Here is a 23,978-nt window from a genome sequence, read left to right on the forward strand (position 1 = left end):
GTAAGCAGTTTCCAGTCCCATTAAACATGTCTTATACCAAGAAATGTAATCTCAGGGAGCCTTCATATATTGTTCCCAAATCTCTTCTCCTTTACATAGGATGTCTGGATTGACCTCTTTGGCTTCCTTACAATCATATGATACATTTTTAAATTCTGTCAAATTGAAGTATAGTATATGAGGATGCACAGACAGTTCAGGGGGATACCAAAATTTACCTCTAATGGCTCTTCTAAGTACTGAACTAGAGGTAATGACTGGTGGGGGAATAACATGATAGTTTAATACAAGAGAAGCCAGTGGGTCAGAATTTTCCTGCACTGATCATGGGTTTTGATGACAAATCCAGCAAATCATTAAATTACCTGCATTACCAACTGATTGTGCCAGTTTTACAAAAGCATTCTCTTGCCAGTGGTAGGAGGATGAAAACAAAGAAAAGATTAAAAACAAAAGGGAGAACATTTTATACAAACACAAAGAAAGCATAATATCACATATATCCTACTAAAATAAGTACACCACTTACCACTAAACTTAAACCAAAGATATCTAAAGGTTACATTAATCAATTATATCTAAAAAATAATAATTCTCGAAGCCTAAAACAGATCCAGAACAGCAGTAGCCAATAATATAGCAACTGTCATTAGGCACAGTACAACAGTAAAATTTTTTCAGTGAATGGCATCTGCACAGGCATGGCCTGGCAGTTCAAGTTACTCCAGACTCAGGGATCATAGGTCAGGTTGGTCCTTTAGGCATTTTTTAAGCTTTAGTTTTAACTTCCCCGTAGGCTCAGCAGTCAGTAACAGTAGTCTTCTTTAGTTGGAAAAGATGTATCTACAGTTTTACTCCCTGTAATTTATCAGCACGAGGATTAGCGAGCAACACCAAATAAGGCCCTTTCCACTTGGGTTCAAGAGAATCTTTTAACTGATGTCTTTTCCAATAAACATAATTCCCAGGCGCAGGAGGAGGCATACTTAAGCAATTGCGTTTATTCCTGGTATTGTTAGATGTATCCCTTAGGCTTCTGATGTGTTTTGCATAATGAATGAAGGCTTTCCAGTATTTTAACAAATTAGTTTGGCTTAGATTAGATCCAGTCATGGCCAACCAATAAGGTCAATTCATTGGATGGCCTGTTAATGATTTCATAAAGAGTTAGTTTGTGTGGCCCAAAAGGGGTTGCTCTTAAATGCGTCAATACCAAAGGAAGAGCTTGAGGCTATGCCAATTCTAAAGAGGATGTAAGCTTGGCCAATTGATTTTTTATAATACCATTCATGCATTCCACAAGTGCAGAGGATTGAGGGTGATAGACAATGTGGTCTTTGAATTATAGGAAAAATTCTGCAAATAGCAGTGACCACTTGTTCAATAAAATGAGTGCCCCTATCACTACAAAGAATGGCAGGAGCTTCTCAAATAGGAATAATATTGCCTAACACATTCTTAGCTACAAAAGCAACTGTGGCTTGATGGCAGAGGAAAGCTTCCAACGAAAGGAAGTATATGCAAATCATAACTAATACAAATTTATGGCCATGGGAATGCATTACTTGTATAAAATCCATCTTCCATTCAAGCATAGTTCCAGTGGGAAAAGGGTATTTTCTTGGTGAGGGCTGGTAAGGCTTCCTGGATTAAATTCTGAACAGAGGGGGCATTGTCACACTACCTGATCTGCTGCTTTCCAAAAATGACCCCAACAATATTTTTGTAGAACATTTACTGTTTTGTCCCTTCATGGATGATCTTGTCTATGAAAAGTAGTTATTAAGGAATATGCAATCTTTGGGCCATTACCAGTTTGTTGTCTGGCCCTTCCCAAAGATGAGTTTCAGTATTATATTTACAACCTTCCCTAATCCACTCATCCTGTTCAGATGATGAAGTTGCATTTTGATGAGTCTGCAAATTATGCCATTCGACAGTGTTAACAGTGGGATCTACAATTAATAACTTGGGAGAAATATTTGTAGAATTTCCTCCAATAAGATGGCATCTCCTTGGGATAAACAAGTTACCCAGCTTTTCAGAGTAGAAAGGGCTGTAAAAATCTAAACTTGAAGCAATCAGCATCATATAAGATCTGTCCTATTTTTAACTGAAAGATGGAGACTTTGACAATTATGAGTGAAAACATGGCTAGCAGCAGCAAGAAAACATCCCCAGAAATGTTGCTCTAAAAACCAAATCAATCCTTCACCAGATTCATCACATAATTCCTTTAAACAAGATGTGAGTAAAGTAACATGTATCCCTAGAGGTAATATGGGTCTATCTCCTGCTCCTACCCAAAGGTGGGTAATACGGTCATGATATCATTCTGTATACACCCAATCAGTTAACTTTTCTGTACTAACTAGATTTTGATATCTTCTCAAAATAGAGAATAAATCAGAAAAGTGGGAGAAGTTCAATAAGTTAGGACTTGGGAGGGCTACGCCCAACTTTTGGTCCTGCTGTACCAGGTTTGGCCCTAACCTTTCCTTCTTCTGATCCCTTCTTTTCACAATTTCTTTCACAGCGACATCCACCTTCTGGATGGGGTTCTCGGGCAGTGGCCTATTTTGCCACAGCATTGTCTGAGGCATTTCCTTTTATTTCCTCAATTAAAGGCCCCCTCTTTGGCTGATGGGCCTGTATTTAAAATACAGCAATCTCCAAGGGAAGCAAGAGAGCCTCCAAGAGGTCAGCAATCAATGGTCCATTCTTAATTTGAGGTCCAGAAGAAGTAAGGAACTCTCTCTGCTTCTGTAGCATCCTGAAATAATGTACTTTCACAAAACTATACCTTAATTCCGTATGTATGGTTACTGACTGTTCAAAAGCCAGGTTGCAATCCCTGGTGCATGTAATCAATTCAGTCTGTTGGGCTGAGGTAACCTCCAGGAGGGTGCCACTTCCAGTACCTTGGTGGATGTGGCTACAGTGTATCCACCCTGGAAATAAGAGCTAAAAAGACCTGGCTTTAAATAAGAATCATCAATAAAAAGGACCATTGACGGGTTGAAGAGAGGGGTTTCCTTTAGGTCTTGTCTAGAGTCAACAATTGGTCTTGGGCAATTTTTCTGATATTTATGTCCCTCATTCAGTTTCTGCAATATTGAATTCCACTTTAACTCGACCTTTATCTGCCAGTGAATCAGTGAAATGCTTTCACTAGCAGCCACAAATATTAGATTACACACAGTGAATTCTTGGAACCCTGCTACCCTATTGCCACTTTCCGAGGAAAATGGAATAGTACCTCATGAGATGGATCTAAAGAATCCTTAGAATCCTTTAAAAAAAAAAAAAAAAAAAGAATCCTTTAGGGAGTCCTAATAGGGGATTACTAGGCTTTTCAGAAGACACAGTAGATAAAGAAGCATAAAGAGAAGCAGCCTCTGGAGGTCAGAAGAAGGAGAAAGGGAGGTAGACTGAGTTGGACACTGCAGCTTTCTTATCTGCTCAGACTGTTTAGCTATGATGTCCTGTAGAAAAGCAAATTTTTCATTCTGCTGTCTTTGAGACACCTTTAAATACCAACTAAAAAACACTTCCCACTGATTTTGGTTAGTCCTGGATACTTTAGATTCTAATTTGCTGCACAGAAAAGTTATCTCACTGAGCTCAAACCTTCCCCAGACAGGCCACTAGTCTGAAACTATATCTCTGATAAGTACATGCCTTTTATCAAGAAATTGAACTGAATTTGGCCCATAATTCCTAACCATGTAGGCAGCCAGAGTACCAGAGGGAGGTCCACTCTGGACCCTTGAAACAGCATTCCCAAGCTTACCAAAGCTTCAGCACATGCGACTTTAAATTCAGAAATTTGCAGATACGACCACATGTCACTAGATGGCATGCAAAGTTCACCTTTAAGCAATCTCAGAGGCAAACTGCCCATACACAGAACTACTTTCAGTTCTTCCCAAACCATGGAGAAATCTTATCAGGGAACACCACGAGATTTGGGCAGTGGCTTATGGTGGTTCAGGACTCCTTGAAAGTAGGTTTTTCTCCATACTAACCAGGGAGCCCAATTTTAGACACCACAAACATACGAAAGCATACGAAGTCGTCCCAGAAAATCTCAACAGAAAGACACATAAAAAAGGCTTAATAAAAAATCTTGGAGAACTGCTCTGTAAATTGCAGGGTTTGAATTCAAAAGCACTTACAATCTGTGGGGTCCTTAGTTTCTGCACAAATGATAGGGGATAAGGGGACTTATTGCTGGTGCCTACTCTGGTCCTTCCCCCCTCAAGGGTCCCACTGAAAGAAGATGGCTTTGGATCCTGCCTACTGTGCCAAAATGTGTTAGGGGAAAAAGACCCTAAACTCAAATTCAATCAAAACAGATTTTTATTAAGCCAAGAAAAATGAAAATCATTCAAATGAGGGAACTGTCAGTGAGCACTGAACACAAAGACCAATGGATCCACTGAATCGCAGTCGGGGAGTTGCTAACATATTATTACAGGAGAAAGTAAAGTTAAGAAAAATCCTTCCCTTAAGCAGCTAACAACTTAGTTATGAATATTCTTGTGGTATATGGAATTAAACCATTGCTTCTCAAAGTGTAGCCTCAGACCAGCAGATCAGCTTCACCTGGGAACTTGTTAGAAATGCAAATTCTCAAGTTCTTCCTTAGAACTGTTTTTATCGTTGTTAGGTGCCAGCCAATGGATTTTTTTTTTTTTTTTTTACCCTTAGTGACCCCATGTGACAGAGTAGAACTGCCCCATAGAACTTGCTAGGTTGTAATCTTTAAAGGAGCAGATGGTCAGTTTTTCCATCCATGTAATTGATGGGTGGGTTTGAACCATTATCTTTTTGGCTGGCAGCCAAGCACTTAGCCATTGCACCACCATGGCTCTTTTTCCTCAGAAATACTGAGTCAGAAACACTGGAATGAGGCCCCACAATCTGCATTTTAAGAAGCCCTTTGGGTGATTCTGATGCAGGCTAAAATATAAGAACACTGAATTAAACCTAGCTTATTCTGAGTCAGAAACCCTGATGACCTAGTGGTTAATTGCTACTGCTGCTAAGAAAGAGGTTGGCAGTTCGAATCCACTAGACACTCCTTAGAAACTCTATGGGGCAGTTCTACTCTATCCTATAGGTGACAATGAGTCTAAATCGACTCGACAGCAGTGGGTTTTTGGATTCTATGAATCAGAATCGACTCTACAGATACAGGCTTTTTTTTTGGTTATACTTGGCTGCTAACCAAAAGGTCAGCAGTTTGAATCCACCAGCCGCTCCTTGGAAACCCTGTGGGGCAGTTCTACTCTGTCCTATAGGGTTGCTATTAGTCGGAATGGACTCAATAGCAATGAGTTTGGTTTATTTTTATACCCATAGGATTGATGAAATATTCTCAGAAATTGTGAGATACCCACATATTATATAGGGAAGAGAGACCATGACTTAAACCAAACCAAACCCAGTGCCGTCGAGTCGATTCTGACTCATAGTGACACTATAGGACAGCATGGAACTGCCCCATAGAGTTTTCAAGGAGCGCCTGGTGGATTCAAACTGCTGGGCTTTTTGTTAGCAGCCGTAACACTTAACCACTACACTACCAGGGTTTCCAACAATCCCTTAGAGACCACCATAATTTTGATTAAAAAAATTATAAATCTAAGGTTATCTTTTTAGGTGTAGAAAACATCTAGTTCCTTTTATCATGTATTTTCCTTTGTGCTTTAAAATTCTTCATTTCTTTGGACAGATGTTTTACTTACAAAAAAATTTTTTTTCAAGAAGTCATTTATTTTAGCCAAATTATTCAACTTTTTCTCACAACTACTACCAGCAGACTTCCACATTATTTTTGTTCTGGCTTAGTGAACAAATGGAGGAGCAGAAGATAATCTACACTCTCAATAAAAAATAAATACTATAAGAAAGACTAAATGCAATGGCCTAAAGCCAAAATAACTGCTTGGCTTCTAATGGAAAGATTTGTCATTCCAACCCTCCAGCCACTCCACAGGAAAGAGATGTGATGATCTGCTCCCATAAAGATTACAGCCTAGGAAACCCTATGAGGCAGTTCTACCCTGTCCTATAGAGTTACCATGAGTCAGAATACACTCAGTGGCCCACAACAACAAAACTAAATATGGATTGAGGTTTTTATTCTCTTGCAGATGACCAGAACCACAAAAGTAGAGACCCACCTGGTTTTCTTCCTGGAACTCCAGACCCAGATCAAAGTTTTCATGTCTCATCTTTCATTCCAAGGAACCAACTATGGCAACCAGACCTCCCACCAACAGCCAGTCTCCCTCCAGGTCTGGAATACTTAAGCCAGGTGCTTTTATCTTTCTATTTCTACAAATATTTTCCCTTTAAAATGAATGCAAACTTGATTTTCTTGATTTCCAAAGTCTTCAACCAATAACTTGCTGAAGTGAGAAAAATTATTACAAATCATGAAATTATAAAATATTTATTTTATTTATTTCTATTATTTAGGAGGAAATTAATTTTATTGCTAATTCTGTTTTCCTTATTTATTTGACATAGTGACGACTAAATATTTCTGATTGAGCTGTTTGGCACATTTATCCTCCTTCTGCTCATTGCTCAAGTTGTCGGCACGTTTATCTTCAAGCAATTATCTGTTATGTCTAGTCACAAGAGCTATTTAATGAGAGAATATTTATTGAGAACATTTTATACTCAAGGCATACGAAAATTAAAAAACCCAGCCAGCCACTCTCACCCCAAACATTCTGCAACCTAATAGGCAACACACACACACACACACAAAAAGCTGATAAAAAGAGTGTATGGCTATGATAAATTCACAGTTTAATTTTGTGCACGTGTATAGAAGAGAAACTCTTTGGAGTGCAGTTCTACCATGACACACATGGATCACCATAAGTCAGAATTGACTCGATGGCAATGAGTTCGGTGCCTTTTTTTTTTTTTTTCAGTGGAGAGAAACGTTGTTAAGGCTCCAGGTATGTAGGAGAGACTTCTACAATGGGCTGAGATTTCAAAGTCTTCAACTGAATGTCAAAAGAAGATGAATATCCAAGGAAAGCAATTTTTCAAGTTAATGTTATTGTGTTCTGATATGCTGCTTCTCTAGGCCAATCTGCTTGAAAGGTCATATTACTACCAGGTATAGTCACTGTTCTAGTCATTGGAGAATAAGCAGTGATTCAAGCATTATATTAGATCCATAAACAAATATCTTCATCTGAATTATTATGACACGTAAATGGCAAGTGCTATTTACATATTATTTTTCCTTTTGTATTTTATCCTCCCAAAGATTAGAAATACACTAATACTAAGATGTCACCACATCTGGTGCAATTTTCAGGTTGTTTGGCATTCTTTCAAACTCGAAAGTTTATCTCCTTTATCAAAATCAAATCTCTGTGTTAAATCCCTTAAGGTACAAGAGATTTCTGTTATGCCTGATAGGGTTTAAGCTGTACACAGCATATGTTCCTGGGAAAATGTTTATAATTGCAAATGCCTTATCCAGAAACCCACTGGCAGACAAATGTACTTTAGAGATGGTAGAGCACGGGGAGATATGTAAAAGAGCTGGGAAAGCTAACCTACCATCTTCCATCTGCAGAAAGGATCAGCTGTAATAGCTGACTAGAGTTGATTAACTGCTGCAAGCTGTTTGGGAATGTTGTCAGACATGGTTCTGCCAAGTATAAAAGTGATATACCAGTGCCAGAGGGCTGAGGTTTGATGATCACATATGGTCATCGCATATTCTTCTTCCACCCATGAATGATGACACACCCGGAGCCAGATGCTTGACATGAATACACTTTTTTTTATATTTAATAAATACACATATGAACCCATTGGTTTCAGTTCTAAATGGAGTAAGTTTTCCAAAAATATGCCTTTGATAATCTTTTTCAGAAAATGAAAGGATGCCATAAATTGTCAAATTTTTTTCCTTCTAAAAGGAAAAGTAATTTATTTACTTTATAATAAAAGAACGCTTACTTGCTTTCAAGGAGTGCACATAAAAGAATGAATGATCATTTAAAAAAATTTATTCCATGATTCTGTAGAAGACACAATATAAAATGATTTTTTATGTGTTAACTTTTATCTAAAAGCCACAAGAATTACGAACATTTTGAAAAATCACATTATTCAATTAATGACTAGGAAAGGATACCAAAACCAGAAAAACCAAACCCAGTGCCATCGAGTCATTTCCAACTCATAGTGACCCTATAGGACAGAGTACAACTACCCCATAGAGTTTCCAAGGAGCACCTGGTGGATTCAAACTGCTGACCCTTTGGTTAGCAGCCATAGCACTTAACCACTACGCCACCAGGGTTTCTTAAAAAAAAACCTTCTAAACTTAAAAAAAAAAAGTGAGAAAAATATAGAAAAATCATATATATATATGTATAAAAAATCAGTTCCATCCAGTGATTACTGGAATCTTGTTCCCATAAACAATTTGAAAAAAATTTTAAAACTTCGTAGGGCTACAGGAATGGCATGGAATGTAAAGAGTAAGTGGTTATATAATACATATTACTGTTCATTAGCTAATGAATATAGTGCAACAATTAACTTTTATTTTTTGCTTATGTAGGTTAAATCTAAGAATAAAATTTATAGATTCTCCTTCCAGATTGAATTAACATGTTCATAACAGTCAACATCAACATTTCACCCCATATGTCAGTTGATGATAATTATTATAATTTAGGACCCTGGTTGCATAGTGGTTAAGAGCTACAGCTGCCAACCAAAAGATCGGCAGTTCAAATTCACCAAGCGCTCCTTGGAAACCCTATGGGGCAGTTCTATTCTGTCCTATAGGGTTGCTATGAGTCAGAATCAAGTGGATGGCAGCAGGGTTTTTTTTTTTTTTTTTTTTAAGGTAAGAGTAGCAAGTTAAAGTTTACAAGAACATAAGTAAATATCTCACTTATTTTGAAATGTATATTAAATGGAATTACCAATACCTGCAAACCTGATAAAACATACATAAGAATTCATTCTAAAGCTCTGTATCGAAGACTACCATTATATTTTCATTTCTACAGATTTCAGACTTAAGGAATGCTTTACTTGTCCCGACGCCTAAACATATGATTCAATCTGTTTAATGTTTCCAAAAACTCCTAGTGCATCAACTAATAACAAAGGATAAAAAGGGCTCATTTGGACTCTGGTAAATGTGTGGACCAGGACTACTCAAGCAAAGTATAAAAACAACAAAATGAGATTTTCAAATCCAGGAAGTTTGCACAGACAGGTCAAATGAAATGATGGAGTGCGAATAGAGAAAACAAGATGGAAAGGCACTGGGACGTTCCAATAGTATCGCTTAAGAATTGTTTTCCCCAGTTTCTAAAATTAGTTTAGTCATGTAGGTAGAGTAACAAAGTAGACAGCATGTCAGCACTGATAACAAGACCTGGGTTCAAATACTAGCCCAACCATTTACAAGCTCTATGATGTTTAGGGAGCCCTGGTGGCGAAGTAGTTAAAGGACTTGGCTGCTAACCAAAAGGTCAGCTGTTCAAAACCACCAGCCACTCTGTGGCAGTCTGCTTCTGTAAAGATTACACTTGGAAACCCTATGGGGCAATTCTACCCTGTCCTATAGGGCCACTAAGAGTCAGAGTCTACTCAGCCGCAATGGGTATGATGTTTGGCAGTTTACTTACTGGGAGTAAATATACTTATCTTTCTGAGTTGCTGTGAGAACTAAATTGCATGCTATGTCCAAATGTCTAGCACATTGGCACGGATGTAGAGAAACTAGAACACTTGTACATTGCTGGTGGGAATGTCAAAGCATGCTGTGATTGTGGAAAACACTTTGGCAGTTTCTAAAATAGTGAAAAATAGAAATACCATATGATCTAGCAATTGCACTCCTACATCTATACCCAAAAGACTTGAAAGAAGTGACTCAAACCAACACATGCACATAAATGCTCCTTGCAGCATTGTTCACAGTAGCCAAAAGGTGGAAACAACCCATGTCCATCAACAGATAATGGATAAACAAAATGTGATATACTATGTACTATGGATTATTATTACTCTTCTAGAAAGAGAAATGAAGTTCTGATACAAACTTGAACATGGATGAACCTTGAAAACATTATGCAGAGTGAAGTAAGTCAATCACAAAAGACAAATATTGTATGATCCTGTTTGTATGAGGAAACCCTGGTGACGTAGTGGTTAAGTGCTAAGGCTGCTAACCAAAAGGCTGGGAGTTCGAATCCACCAGGGGCTCCTTGGAAACTCTATGGGGCAGTTCTACTGTGTCCTATGAGGGTCGCTATGAACTATAGGGTCAGAATCGACTGGACAGCAGCGAGTTTTTTGTTTTGTTTTGTTTTAATAAAATATCTAGATTAGGGAAATCCATTGAGACAAAAGAAGATGAATACTTACAAAGGGGTGAGGATGGGTAATGGGGAGTTAAAAAAAATCTAGCACAGTGACTATCTCATTGTATTCATTCAGTAAACAACTATTATTGGATAGTGGAGAGGTACAGCTTCCTTCTTCATTGTGGAATGAATCTCATTCACAGTTACTAAATTTCAGGCTCAAACTTGACCCACGACACTCATATTCAGAGTTTCTAAACTCAAACCTTCACTGTGACTCATAGTTCTTCTCCATTCCTAAGTTACTCCTGCATAGATCCATTGCTAAATAATCAACTATATCTTTTTGTGGCTCACCTCTTCTCTTCCACACAGCCCCATTTCCCTCATGAAAAGAGAACTAATGACATTTTAATACAAAAGACTTGTTCTAATTTAAACTAAAAAATAAAAAGACTCTGCCGTAATTGTTAAAATAGATCTTAGGCTATCTCAGATCATAAATTATTTTTGGAAAAATATTTTTTGTTAATCTTAAAGAGGCCAGGTCTACTGTATTATCAATAACGAGATTTAAATAGAGAAAATGATATTAATAATGTCCATCTCAAAGAAATAATGTAGTTTCAAATTTCCAAGTTTGTGGTCCTTAGCCAATACCAAATATTAGTAACTACTGCCTTAGTTTACCAGTTACCAGTGAGTTTATTAATGTGAAGAGAGAATAAAGTGAAGAAAATTTTACGGTGAAGCAGAAAAATGAAACGTAAGTGAATACAATCAAATCCGTTGCTGTCGAGTAGATTCCAACTCACAGGCAACACTGTGATCAACACTACAGTCACTATTCATGATTTCGCCTGGTGGATCCTCAAGTACTGAATACCAAGTTTAAAATATGCACAGACAGAATTCATTCTAAAAGCACATTTTTCATATTACCTTAAAAATCTACTTGCATTGTTTACACTTGTAATATTGTCACTTCTATCTGCAGAAGCTTCGTAGATTAATTTCATTTCTAATTATATACACCAAATTCCATTATGTCGTCTATTTAGTGGCAAAACTTTTTTCTGCTTAAATTGGTGTTTTGTTGGCATGAGCAGGATTTCTGTTTTTTCTAGCCCAAAAGAAGGTGCGAAAGAGATTTATAGAATGAACTAGTTCAGATTTAATAAAGACATTTCATCGTTATGAAGAATGAATTGCAGTATGATCAAGGGAGAAAGGAGGGTTAGGCAAGGGCTGAAAGGAAAGGCAAGGCATTCAGATGGTTCTTGTGTTGTTTCATTTCTTTAAAAATAAAATTGAGTCTTAAAACATCTTAGGCATTAATATTTAGAGATTACTTAAAAATCTTGTGCAAGTATTGTTTCCACAACCTACTCTTGTTTTCCATTAGCACCAAAACCAAAAACCCAAACCCATTGCCATCAAGTCAATTCCAACTCATAGTGACCCTATAGCACAAACACTTAAAAAGTAACCATAGTTCCTATTCTTATTCTTGGCAATTCTGCCTTGGGATTGTCCATGTTCTTATCAATGTTTCCTTTAACACAAAGCATTTTACCTTCTTTTGCATTCTAAAATGTTAGTGATTTTCAACCATTTTCCTAATAGAGAACATGGAAATTAACTAATTTTAAGCAGTCTATTAAAAAGGTTAGTAGTAATATCCCCAAGGGTTTCAATGTGTTGTGATGTAATGCTTTTTATTTCCTTTATGTCATCCTCTAACAGTTAGACCTGATAATTATACACCAGCAGGTGGAGCTTCTTGGAAGTAAGTATATTATATTCCGTACTTCTTAGACTGTTGAAAATAATAGTTTAGTTTTCAGAAGTTTCTTTAAATCTAAATATTTTATAAAGAATAAAATGAAATGTATAGAATAGAATTAGATCAAAAGAGCATTAGGTCTACTTTGTAAAATAAAAGCTAAAAATAACTTAGCCTGCTTTAGATAAATCTAAAAGCATAAAACTCTCCAAGTATCTGGTGATATTGTCATTAAAATTCTAACATCATCCTTGACCTTAGAAGAATAAAGGTATTGGATTATTCCCATGGATGCTAACAATTTTAATTTTCTTAATAATTTCGGAAATAGAAATCAAGGCTTAGGCTAGATGACAAGAACCCATCAAAACAGAAATCTAGTTTTATCATTTCATCACTGAGTCACCAAACAGGCAAATTATTTAACAATAAACAAATTTACAGGAGGATTGGTAATTTAATTCAAGTTACTTGAATGTTTTCTGTTCTTAATATCCCATATCACTCCTAAAACATGTCAAAATTAAAATAAATAGCAGAATAGCATGCAGCTAAAAATATATTACCATATAGAGATTTTAGACAAAATCATTCCTATCATTATAAGTTGACCCAATAACTTTCCTAACAATGATAGAATTATTATCTGAGTAATAGATTCTTCTTTACAGTGTTGCTTCCTTCGTCAAAAAGTGGTGCTACGTGTTTCCAAGGAGCTCATAAACCTGGAACCATATTAATGAGTTTACTTCGATTTCCATGACTAAGTCCTCAAAATTTAGAGCAAGAAACTAGGTTCGTGTGAAGAAGACACCATATGCTTAATATTCAATCACTCTGCTTGTTTTCTTTAAATAACTGGTCATTTACTTATTTAAAGGTTTTCAAATTAAGCAATAGCAACATTTTGACAAAAATGTTTTGCTTCATTAGTGATACTTGGCACAGAGACTTCCAACAAATATGAGATTAAAAACAGCTTGGGACAGAGAATCTACTTTGCAGTAGAGGAAAGCATCTGCTTCAACCGTACTTTCTGTTCCACGCTGCGATCTTGCACCCTGAGGATCACAGATAACTCAGGTCAAGAGGTGATAACAGTAAACAGGCCCTTGAGGTGTAACAGCTGCTGGTGCCCTTGCTACCTCCAAGAGGTGAGTCCTTGGCTCTGGGTGTCTTTTTTTCCCCACATATGAAAAGATTAGCAATTATTTCCTTAAATGGTATTCATTTGGAGCTGTGGGGTAATTAACCCTTCAGTTGCTTGAATTAGCATATCACTCCTTAAGGATCAGAACAGCTGGAGGATTCGGCCAATCACTGAGTTTTTTTTCCTTTCTAGCCACAAACTATGGTGACTTCCGTGATGTTAATTGGTGAGGACAGCTCACGCATCATCGTATCCTCCTGAATCTCTATATTAGCCACATAATCGTAACATCTCGGAGTTCCACAGCTGAGCAAATCTTTGTCTTCTCTAACCGTTGCAAAGTTCAAGAAGTACGAAGTGATATTAAACTGTTCTAAGGTGTTCTCTTGGTTTAGTATTATTATTTAGTACAGATTCCTACATTCCATTTACCCATTAATGACAACCATTATTGGGAATGGAAGACTCAGACTTGGCAAAAACATTATTATTCTAGAGGAAATAATTTATTTTATTTTAAATGTAATAGATTTTACATTATTATAAAAAAAAACAAAACACAAACCCATTACCGTCGAGTTGATTCCGACTCATGGCAACCTTATAGGACAGAGTAGAACTGCCCCCATAGGGTTTCCAAGGAGCAGCTGGTGGATTCGAACTGCTGACCTTTGGTTTAACAGCTGAACTCTTTACCACTGCACAACCAGGGCCCCTTATGATATAATAAACTCATTGCTGTTGAGGAGATTCTGACTTATAGCAACCCTATAAGACCTGTAATGATAGCTTTCATTTACATAATGCAGTTTAGCTGACACAGAATTTTTACTTTCTTCTTGTCTAATATCATGACATCTCTGTAAGCTAGAAAACGAAGGGTTTCCTCTCCACATTTTGCAACTGAGGATGCTGAGGCTCAGAGAGTGAAGATGACTTGCCTTTGATCATGCATCTAGGAAATAGATAGGACTTGATCCAGGTGTTCTGATTCAAACCTAAGTTGAAGACCCTTGTAAAACTACTCTCCTCAGCACAATGGGAAATTAATATTAATATTGAAGGTAGAGTATTTTCTAACAATATATATTGAAGCTATTTCTCCACCTATTTGTAGGTAATCACCTGACTTTTCAGAGTAAAAAGATGGCTAAGCTACTCATACATGGCGTCCAAGAAGTTCTATTCCCCTCCTGAAGATATTTAAGATCTAATATGACCCAAGATACTATACTTTGTATAATAATAGAATGCGTACTCTTAAAAATAATCAAAATTCAACAAAATTTTAAAATAAGGTTTATTCTGAGCAATTATTCTATACACATACCGGGAGACCATTTTGATTCCAGAAAAAGCAAATGGCTTGAAGAAGCCAGGTACAATGAGGCTTATAAAGAGAAGTTTTTAGGTGCTGTCAAGTCAGTTCCAACTCACAGCGAACCCATGTACAACAGAATGAAACACTGCCTGGTCCTGCGCCATCCTCACAATTGTTGTTATGCTTGAGCCCATTGTTGCAGCCACTGTGTCAATCCATCTCGTTAAGGGTCTTCCTCTTTTTCACTGACCCTCTACCAAGCATGGTATCCTCCTCTGGGGACTGATCCCTCCTGATAACATGTCCAAAGTATGCGAGAAGAAGTCTCACCATCCTTGCTTCTAAGGAGCATTCTGTCTGTAATTCTTCCAGGATAGAGAAAAGGAGGGAGAAATATAGAAGACCAACCATTGGCTAGTCTTAACATGATTGACTGAATCTTGTCCTCCCCCTTTTACTGAGATCAAACTGATATCAAATCACAAGATGGTCTCTGCCCCTCCACTAAGGGGTACCTTTTGAAATTCAAATTCAGTAAGCCTGGTTTCAAACAGGAAAGAATTTGCAACTTTGTGTGAAAGAAAAAGCCGCTGGAAGATTAATTTTAGTCAGGAACTTCTTTTAAGTGAATATTTCGTTTTGTGAGTAAAACCAAAAGAAAGAAAAAACCATTGCCTTCCAGTCATTTCTGATTCAAAGCAACCCGATAGCACAGAGTAGAATTGCCCCATAGGGTTTCCAAGGGTGTAAATCTTTATGGAAGCTGACTGACACATCTTTCTCCCATGGTGGGTTTGCACTGCTGATCTTTCTGTTAACAGCTGAGTGCTTTAACCACTGTACCACCAGGGCTCCTTTTGTAAGAAAACCCGAAAATCAAAGCAATATATCTTCTATCAGTTTCTCTCTTTGACAATATCTATTTAAAAACTTCTGATAATTGATGTTTTATTTCATAGTAGCCTAGCCCCAAAAAAAGCCCAATGTGTAGTTACCAATTCCAACTCATAGTGACCCCATAGGACAGAGTACAACTGCCCCATATGGTTTCTAAGGAGCGGCTGGTGGATTCAACTGCCAACCTGTTGGATGGCAGGCGAGCTCTTAACCACTGTGCCACCAGGGTTCCCATAGCAGCCTAGTGTTATATACATTAAACCTAAGATGAATCTTCATACCCATTAATAATTTGTTTAATTTGGTCAAAAGCAAACCAACTACATTAAAAATGACCACAGAAAAAAGAAAGCCATGTAATTCTACACAGTCTAGTTGAAACCACCTTTGTCTATCCAGGAACACCACAGACATGCACATAAGACTGTGAACTTAATAAAAAATAAATAAAATCAGATGATAGAAAGCTGATTTGGTTTAAAAGTGAACAATTTTTATTATTTCCACCCACCCCCAACTTGTCTTAGAATACAAAAATAGTAAATACTGAAGAAGTATTTTTTAGGTGCTAAGGTTTTTTAAGGTTCCAACTCATAGCAACCCTATGTTACAACAGAACAAAACACCGCCCAGTCCTGCGCCATCCTCACAATCATTGTTATACTTGAGCCCGTTTAGTGTTTAAGTATTTAGAATACTAAAAACTCAAATACTAAAATAAAGCCTGAAAAAGCAACTGCTATTGTTTAACTCTTTGGAAGAAGTGAAGCAGCAAATTGGTGTTTAATAACTATAACTCTGCAAAAACAATTTGTTTTTAATTCAAACTGGAAGTTGACAATCTGAAGAGAAAAAAAAAAAAGATCATGAACACTTTAGTAATTGGTAAATATGACCAAATAGATGCATGTTGTGCTTAGAACACAGAGGGAGGAGAAGTGACATACTACATAGGGGCGGCTTCAATGCTTACCCAACTGCTGTACTTAGAACAAAAATGACAAAAAAAAAAAAAAAAAGGGCAGAATCCCAGGATCAGAAGACAGTCATACTGCAGGTGCTCTTTAGGGAATTAAGATAAAAACATGGACTTAGCACAGGACCCAAATACATCTATAGAGTGAATTTCTTTGTTTCTATAAAATATGAAAAAAAAAGCAAGACTTTGTTCTCATACGAAATATTTAGAACGATGTGTAAAAATTTCTTTGTTTCTATAAAATATGAAAAAAAGCAAGACTTTGTTCTCATATGAAATATTTAGAACGATGTGTAGAATACAAAAATAATTTCATAAGAGTATACTGTTTAGAGGTAAATTGACATTGTAGTAAAAACAAACTATGCTAACCTTAGAAAATCTGATTTTATTCTCTCTTTTTACAGTTAGAAATTGAAGCCCCTCCTGGTACTGTAGTTGGTTATGTTGCACAGAAGTGGGACCCCTTTCTGCCTAAATTCGCCATCCAAAATGCAAACAAAGAAGACATTTTGAAAATTGTTGGTCCTTGTGCGACATGTGGCTGTTTTGGAGATGTGGACTTTGAGGTATGCTGGACCAAGTGAAGGATGTTTTCACTTACCAAAAACCAAGCCAAACCCATTGCTGTCGCATCGATTCCGACTCATAGCGACCCCATAGGACAGAGTAGAACTGCCCCATGGACTATCCAAGAAGCGCCTGGTGTATTCGAACTGCTGACCTTTTGGTTAGCAGTTGTTGCCACCGGAGCTTCCTGTTTGCACTTAGGTCCTAATTATTTGCAACATAACTAAATCCTTAAATATTCAAAACGTGAAATACGCCTGTTGCCGTGGAGTCAATTCTGACTCAAAGCGATCCAATAGGACAGAGTGGAACTGCTCCCTAGGGTTGTCAAGGCTGTAAATCTTTAAGGAAGCAGACTGCCACATCCTTCTGCCGCAGAGCAGCTGGGGGGGGTCAAGCCTCCAACCTTTCAGTTATCAATTAAGCACTTAGCCACTGAAGCTCCAGGGCTTCTTCTGAAATATAAAAAAAACAGAAATAAATTTAGAAGATAATATACTTGTGAAATAATAAGCCCATATTCTACATGCCAATACATAAAGAACTCATAATTCCAGAGATACTAACTTGAAGAATTAAAAGAAAAATTTTACCAAATTGAGTATAATGGTGGTTGTCAAATAAAAATTTTTCTGAAGGGTGTTTAGCTAGTTTCATGTGTTTTACAATCAAAACTGCTATTTTTTTCCTTATTTAAAACAGTAACTCCCATTACTGTAAATGTGTCCAAGTTTTAAACACCAAAATAGAGTTTTGCCAGTATTTTCCAGATTTGGAGAAATAGAAATGTGTCCTAATTTTTACGCTGTTGACTTATGTGTAATTATACTGCGTGTGGTGCTCTTGGGAGGTGCAAACAGTTAAGCTCTCAATTACTAGCTGAAAGGTTGGTGGTTCAAATCCACCCAGAGGCACCTTGTAAGTCAGGCTTGGTGATCTGCTTCCTTGAAAACCCTATAGAGCAGTTCTACTCTGCAAAACATGAGGTCACCATGAGTCACAATCAGCTCCAGAGCCACTTAACAACAAAAACAACAGCAGCCAAGTGGTGTAGAGCAAATACACATAGCTTAAAAAAAAAAAAAAAAATTTAGAATCACTTAATTTGCATCTTCTTTTCTCTACCCCTAAACCAAACCAAAACCATTGCTTTCAAGTCGATCCTGACTCATAGCGACCTTATAGGGTTTCCAAGACTGTAAATCTCTACAGAAGCAGACTGCCACATCTTTCTCCCGCAGAGCTGCTGGTGGTTTGGAACCACCAACCTTTCTGTTAGGAGTTGAGCACTTTAATCACTGAGCCACCAGGGCTCCTTCCTCTACCCTCTGTGGTCACATATCTCAGTTCAGATCTCATCTGAGAAGCACACTCGATTAAAATGGCACTAATTTAAAAGCTATGTTTCTAAGACTTGCTTAATTTTATTCTTAAAAAACTATTTCATATAAACATATTTATAATTTGAATGTCAAAAACAGCAGGTACAGCTGCAAATTCAATCTGTTGCAACATGTATTATCTTAACAGCTTCACCTAGCAAATCCGTCTTAGGCAGAGGAGATGGTCTACTTTTAAAGTTTGTATTTAGTTTTCGTTCATTCATTCATGTATATCTCACCTTAGACACTCAGTTTGTGGGACTTTAGGGAACGCTATAGAATATGGTGTAAATGTTGCAAAGTGAGCTGTCCTTACTCCACTCATTCCAAAACAATTTGAAGGTTTCCTAAGAATATAGTATAAAAATATGCCTTATGATGGAGGAGAACTTAGACATAGGGTTTTGGTGTTTGTGGTATACAGAAGCCTTGAATACTTTTCTCTATTTCCTATCTTATACCACCCCTACATGGAAAATGAAAGTTTATATTGAATTACTTTTAACATTGAGATGAGAAAGAGGGCAAGCAAATGAATGGGTCATAAAGCTGGTCTGTAGATGCCTTACAGCTGAGAATGATTGATAGGCTTTTAATGTCAAATTGGCCTGAGGTTCCTGCGTGGTACATTAGCCCCAGAGTGGTTTTTTACACAAAAGCAGGGGTTGGGACTAGTTAGAAAGAAATATCTTGGTTAATGTCTGAGTATAATATAAAAATACATTTAAACAAAGGAAGATAATCTATAAATGTGTTAATCCTGGTGGTATAGTGATGAAGAGCTATAGCTGCTAACCAAAAGGGGGGCAGTTCGAAACCACCAGGCACTCCTTGGAAACCCTATGGGGCAGTTCTACTCTGTCCTATAGGTTCACTATGAGTCAGAATCAATTCGATTTTGGTTTACCTAGGAAAATAAAAAAGTTTACAAGTTGTACCTAGAAATTAATTCCTTCTAAACTCTTTCTCGAACATATATCCTTTCTTCTTCTGCTCTTCTTTTTTCTTTAAACAGAGAATTTAGGTTTAAATCTGGACCTTCACATTTGGAAAATATAATTGAGATCATGTACCTGCTGCCATCTTGTGGTGGCCTGGTCTTAATTATGCATTGTTATTATATTGTCCTTTTTTTCCAACTGTTTACAAAAAACAGAGAAGAAAAAGGAATTAAGATGGATTACGAAATTTCAGAAAAGTAAGCTGGAAAGTTTAGTCTACAGCCTATGCTTACGTAAAGGAATGAATAATATCAAATTTTCGTTTAGAGACCACAATAAAATAATCCTTATCTCTCATGATGTCAACGTACTAAGAAACGTAAAATCATCCCTTTGCACTTTCAAATTCAATATCGCTTATTGTCTTTTCCAAGGTGAAAACCATCAATGAAAAGCTTACAATTGGGAAGATTTCAAAGTATTGGTCAGGATTTGTAAATAATGTCTTTACAAATGCTGACAACTTTGGAATTCACGTCCCTGCAGATCTAGACGTGACAGTTAAAGCAGCAATGATTGGTGCTTGTTTTCTCTTGGTAAGTATGGTCTCAGAGAACGTGAACAATTTCTTCTTCTCCTTCTCCCTTACCAATTCCTGTAGAGCCAATCCCATTTTGCATAGCGTTTGACTCCAAAGAGTAAAGTTTTATGCTTCGAGGGCTAGTTTGGGACCAGGATTCATCAGAAATCAGAACTGAGGCACCTTCATTTCTACAAGGCAGCCCTACTGAAAAAAAAAAAAAAAAAGCCCAGTTTCTCTCAAGTCTCTTCTGACTACAAACCCCATGTGTTACAGAGTAGAACTGTTTCACAGGGTTTTCTCAGTTGTGATCTTTAAAGTAGCAGATCGCCAGGCCTTTCTTCCAAGAGCTCTTCTCCAGAGGGTCTTAAAGTCCCTCTTCCTTAAGGATAGATATCCCATCACATCCCACTTCTCGTTTCCTTAAAAACCAAGCTGCCATTCCCTTCTCAACTTCAGTGTAAATTTTTGGCTTATTGTCACTTTAACTGAAAACTACCATGTTTTTAAATATAAACAACTCATTATTTATCTTGAGTAAATTTCAGGGTTGACTCATTGCCTAACAAGGAGCTGGGTGATATTCAGAATGTGAAAAGTGCAGTTTTCATGGCTTCCCATCAGATACATAGATACAGGAGATGATACGGATGAGCTAAGATGTACCAAAACCAAAACCAAACCCGTTGCCATCTAGCTGATTCTGACTCATAGCGACCCTATAAGATAGAGTAGAACTCCCCTATAGGGTCTCCAAGGAGCAGCTGGCAGATTTGAACTGCCAACCTTTTGGTTCACAGCTGAGATCTTAACCACTGTGCCACCAGGGCTCCTAAGATGTACCAGTTTCCATTATGACAGAGGTATTATGCCTTTGTCCTTCCTTTCCAATTTATAATTCCATTGAAAACATTTTTTTCTTTGGTGTGGAGATTGGTGATATAGGAGAACAGAAGTCACGGAATGTCTGTGCCAAAACGTTTGGCCGCCTCCTGCTCCAAATTTCCTTAATAGCTCCCTTATTTCTTGTCATTTTTCACTGCACCCTCGAAAACTCATGAAATTTTAAAAATAAACTTGGGCTCTTCCTCTCATATTTTGTTGTTCTTCAGGGTTTTAAAACCCAAGTCTTAGGGGGATAAAATAATTCCTATCTACTTAGTTTCGCCTAAAGCACTTGGGAAATTCATTAAAAGTAATTTACTAGGAAACCCTGGGAGTGTAGTGGTTAAGTGCTACGGCTGCTAACCAAGAGGTCGGTCGCTCGAAACCTCCAGGCGCTCCTCGGAAACTTATCGGGCAGTTCTACTCTGTTCTGTAGGGTCGCTATGAGTTGGAATCGACTTGACAGCAGTGGGTTTTTTTTTTTTTTTTTTTTAATCTACTAGTGTAGTGACATCACTGAAGGACACTTAAGAGTTTAATACAAAAAAAAAAAAAATTACTTCTGCAAGAGCGTTAGGGGAATTGTTTAACTTCCTGGTTCCCCATTGTTGGTAGAAGTCAAAATTGATATATTTAGAGTGCTAGGTTTTTGTTTTTTTCCTTTACCAAATAGCCACTAACCCTCAATGGCTATTTTCATCCACATCTAACCAAGCCAATCAAGCTTTACTGTCACCTAATATTTCTTTTATTCTGTATTCTCCTCTGCCCACTTGACAGGGCTTTTAATTTGTCACTTCCTGTTCACACTTCTCCTTTGTCATTATTCTACACTTTAGCACCAACCCCTCCAAACACACACACACACACACACACACCCTTCTCCCAAGACCTTAATTCAACCTTCCTGATTAAGCCCCATTCTTGATGTTTATATGAAATGCAGATAAATTTTAATCTGGCCCATCCACCTATTTTATGTAAAATGCTGATGGCAAAAATGTATTGTCGGCAAAAGTACTACAATTTTCTGTATCTTAAACCTCTCTTTTTTTATTAATAGTTTTCAGAAACCTTCTAAACATATATTCTTTAAAAAAAAAAAAGTTTGTTTTCTTTATTTTTAACCTATACTCTTTGAGAGAATGGTGGGAGATAGGTTTAATAAAGATTGATCTAGGTCCTCACTACTGAAAATGTGGTCCAAAGTGTAACATCTGTACCACCTGGGAGCTTCTTAGAAATGCAGAATCTCAGGCCCCACCCTAGGCCTACTGCACCAGAATCAGTGTTTTAACAAGATCCCAAGTGTGTCCTCTGTACACCATACATTTGAGAGGCACTGAGCTAGATAATGTCCTATAGGGTCGCTATGAGTTGGGGTGGGAGCTAGATAACAGCACAAATATCTGAAAAGATAACTCTCGCACTCCAGTGTCCGAGGGAGTGACACTGTTCTTTCTTTCCTTTCTCTTTTCTTTTTCTTCCTTCCTTTCTTTCTTTCTTTCTTTTTCTTTATTTCTCTTTCTCTCTGTCTCTTTCCTTCTTTCTCCTTCCTTCCTTCCTTCCTTCCTTCCTTCCTTCCTTCCTTCCTTCCTTCCTCCCTCCCTCCCTCCCTCCCTCCCTCCCTTCCTTCCTTCCTTCCTTCCTTTTTCTGGTCTCTCTCTCTCCCTCCCTCCTTCCCTTTCTCTCTCTGTCCTCCTTCCTTCCTTTTTTACCATAATATAAAACACTTGTACTCTTTTCCCAAGATAAGTTTTAAAACAATTTCTCACATGTTGTACCCAAGATAAATTCCTTACTTAATTCTTAATTCTATATACAATTTGACAGGAAGAATTATGTTTTTAATTTTTAAATGCTGTGTCCATTTTATTAACTTTGGGTGAGAGGCTTGTGGTGAGAAAGCTGCTGGTATGAGGATATGCTGGTTCCAAACAGCGTATTCGCAACTGCAAACTAATTGTCTTCTCTGGTTCTAGGCTACCACTTCACAATTAGCCAACAACCCCACCCCTTACCAATTTCCCTTGGGTGTAAAAAAAAACCTATTGCCGTGGAGTCCATTCTGACTCATAGCAACCTTATAGGACAGAGTAGAACCACCCCATAGGGCTTCCAAGGAGTGCCTGGTGGACTGGAACTGCCAACCTTTTGGTTAGTAGCCAAGCTCTTAACCACTGAGCCACCAGGGTTTCCTCCCTCAGGTGTAACATTCAGTATTTCCTCAGATGATTACCTGCTTACTGACCACATAGTCCATGGTGATATATCTAATTCTTGCTCAAAGATTGGTTTCTATCACAACTCCCTGCACTAACCCAGAATGTCCTACAATCTAATTCTGCAAAGTCTTGATCACCCACAATTTTAACTGGTGGTACCATACTAATTCAGAAAGCTTTGCAAATTACTTGTCCTCTGAAAATTAGACACATAATTATCATGAAGCTTAAAAATCTTTCCATAAGTCACATGTTGCTGGAACACCACTGGGCAACATAATTGCTTTCCCTAATCAAAGCTTACGTGTCAGACTTTTGATTTTCATTGTTGCCTTTTTTTGAAAACGCACTCGTATTCACCATTTATTTGTAGGATTTTATGTTCTTTGAACATTCCCTGGCTGGATTATAACAAGCAATATGACGAAAACAATAAAATATGCAGAACCTATTCCAGTAAGTAAAAAAAAAAAAAAGGCAAGTTTAAATGATCTCTTTCCCTTTGAAGATGCCTATATCTGAATTTATCTAATTCTTTTTCATTTTCTCTTAGGAATCCCTTGGGCTCTGGATTTCATTTCCAGATGGTTCAAGTATCTGCTTTTTTTTTTTGGTAACAAAATGTTAATTATGATATTTATTAAAACACAATTTAATGAGGCAGTTATCTAGTTATGAACGTGTGATAGCAAAATACAAGATTCCTGGCTGAGTGCGAGGTTGCTTTGCGAGATTACCATTCTCCCTTCTTATCCTTTTGAAGTTATTGCATGGGTAAGCATGAAAGATGAGAAAGTAAGGCTTGCAGCCTCGCTGATGAAAATTCAATGTTTAGAGAACACTTTGAAGTTTTTCTGGTACTAAGGCTGGTTACTAATCAAAA

The 23,978-nt window shown here is 37.4% G+C and overlaps 1 protein-coding gene across 1 annotated transcript; it reads left to right on the plus strand.

Moving 5' to 3' along the window:
- Positions 1-326: 326 nt before the first annotated feature.
- PLSCR5 (phospholipid scramblase family member 5) lies at positions 327-23,507 on the plus strand. The gene is made up of 7 exons (XM_049867099.1): positions 327-417; positions 6,162-6,325; positions 12,126-12,168; positions 13,099-13,319; positions 16,920-17,081; positions 19,840-20,001; positions 23,469-23,507. Exons 1-7 carry the CDS (start codon positions 327-329, stop codon positions 23,505-23,507), a joined length of 882 nt encoding a protein of 293 aa, XP_049723056.1.
- The last annotated feature ends 471 nt before the right edge of the window (positions 23,508-23,978 follow it).

This window comes from Elephas maximus, chromosome 23 (genome assembly GCF_024166365.1).
Source record: "Elephas maximus indicus isolate mEleMax1 chromosome 23, mEleMax1 primary haplotype, whole genome shotgun sequence".
Taxonomy (NCBI): Eukaryota; Metazoa; Chordata; class Mammalia; order Proboscidea; family Elephantidae; genus Elephas; species Elephas maximus.

Bases quoted from the DNA above. Each gene is read 5' to 3' on its own strand.
- PLSCR5 (XM_049867099.1), top strand. From the start codon at position 327: ATGGGTTTTGATGACAAATCCAGCAAATCATTAAATTACCTGCATTAC. The intron at 6,326-12,125 runs GTGCTTTTATCT...ATCCTCTAACAG, and splicing joins GTCTGGAATACTTAAGCCAG to TTAGACCTGATAATTATACA. The intron at 13,320-16,919 runs GTGAGTCCTTGG...CTCTTTTTACAG, and splicing joins GCCCTTGCTACCTCCAAGAG to TTAGAAATTGAAGCCCCTCC.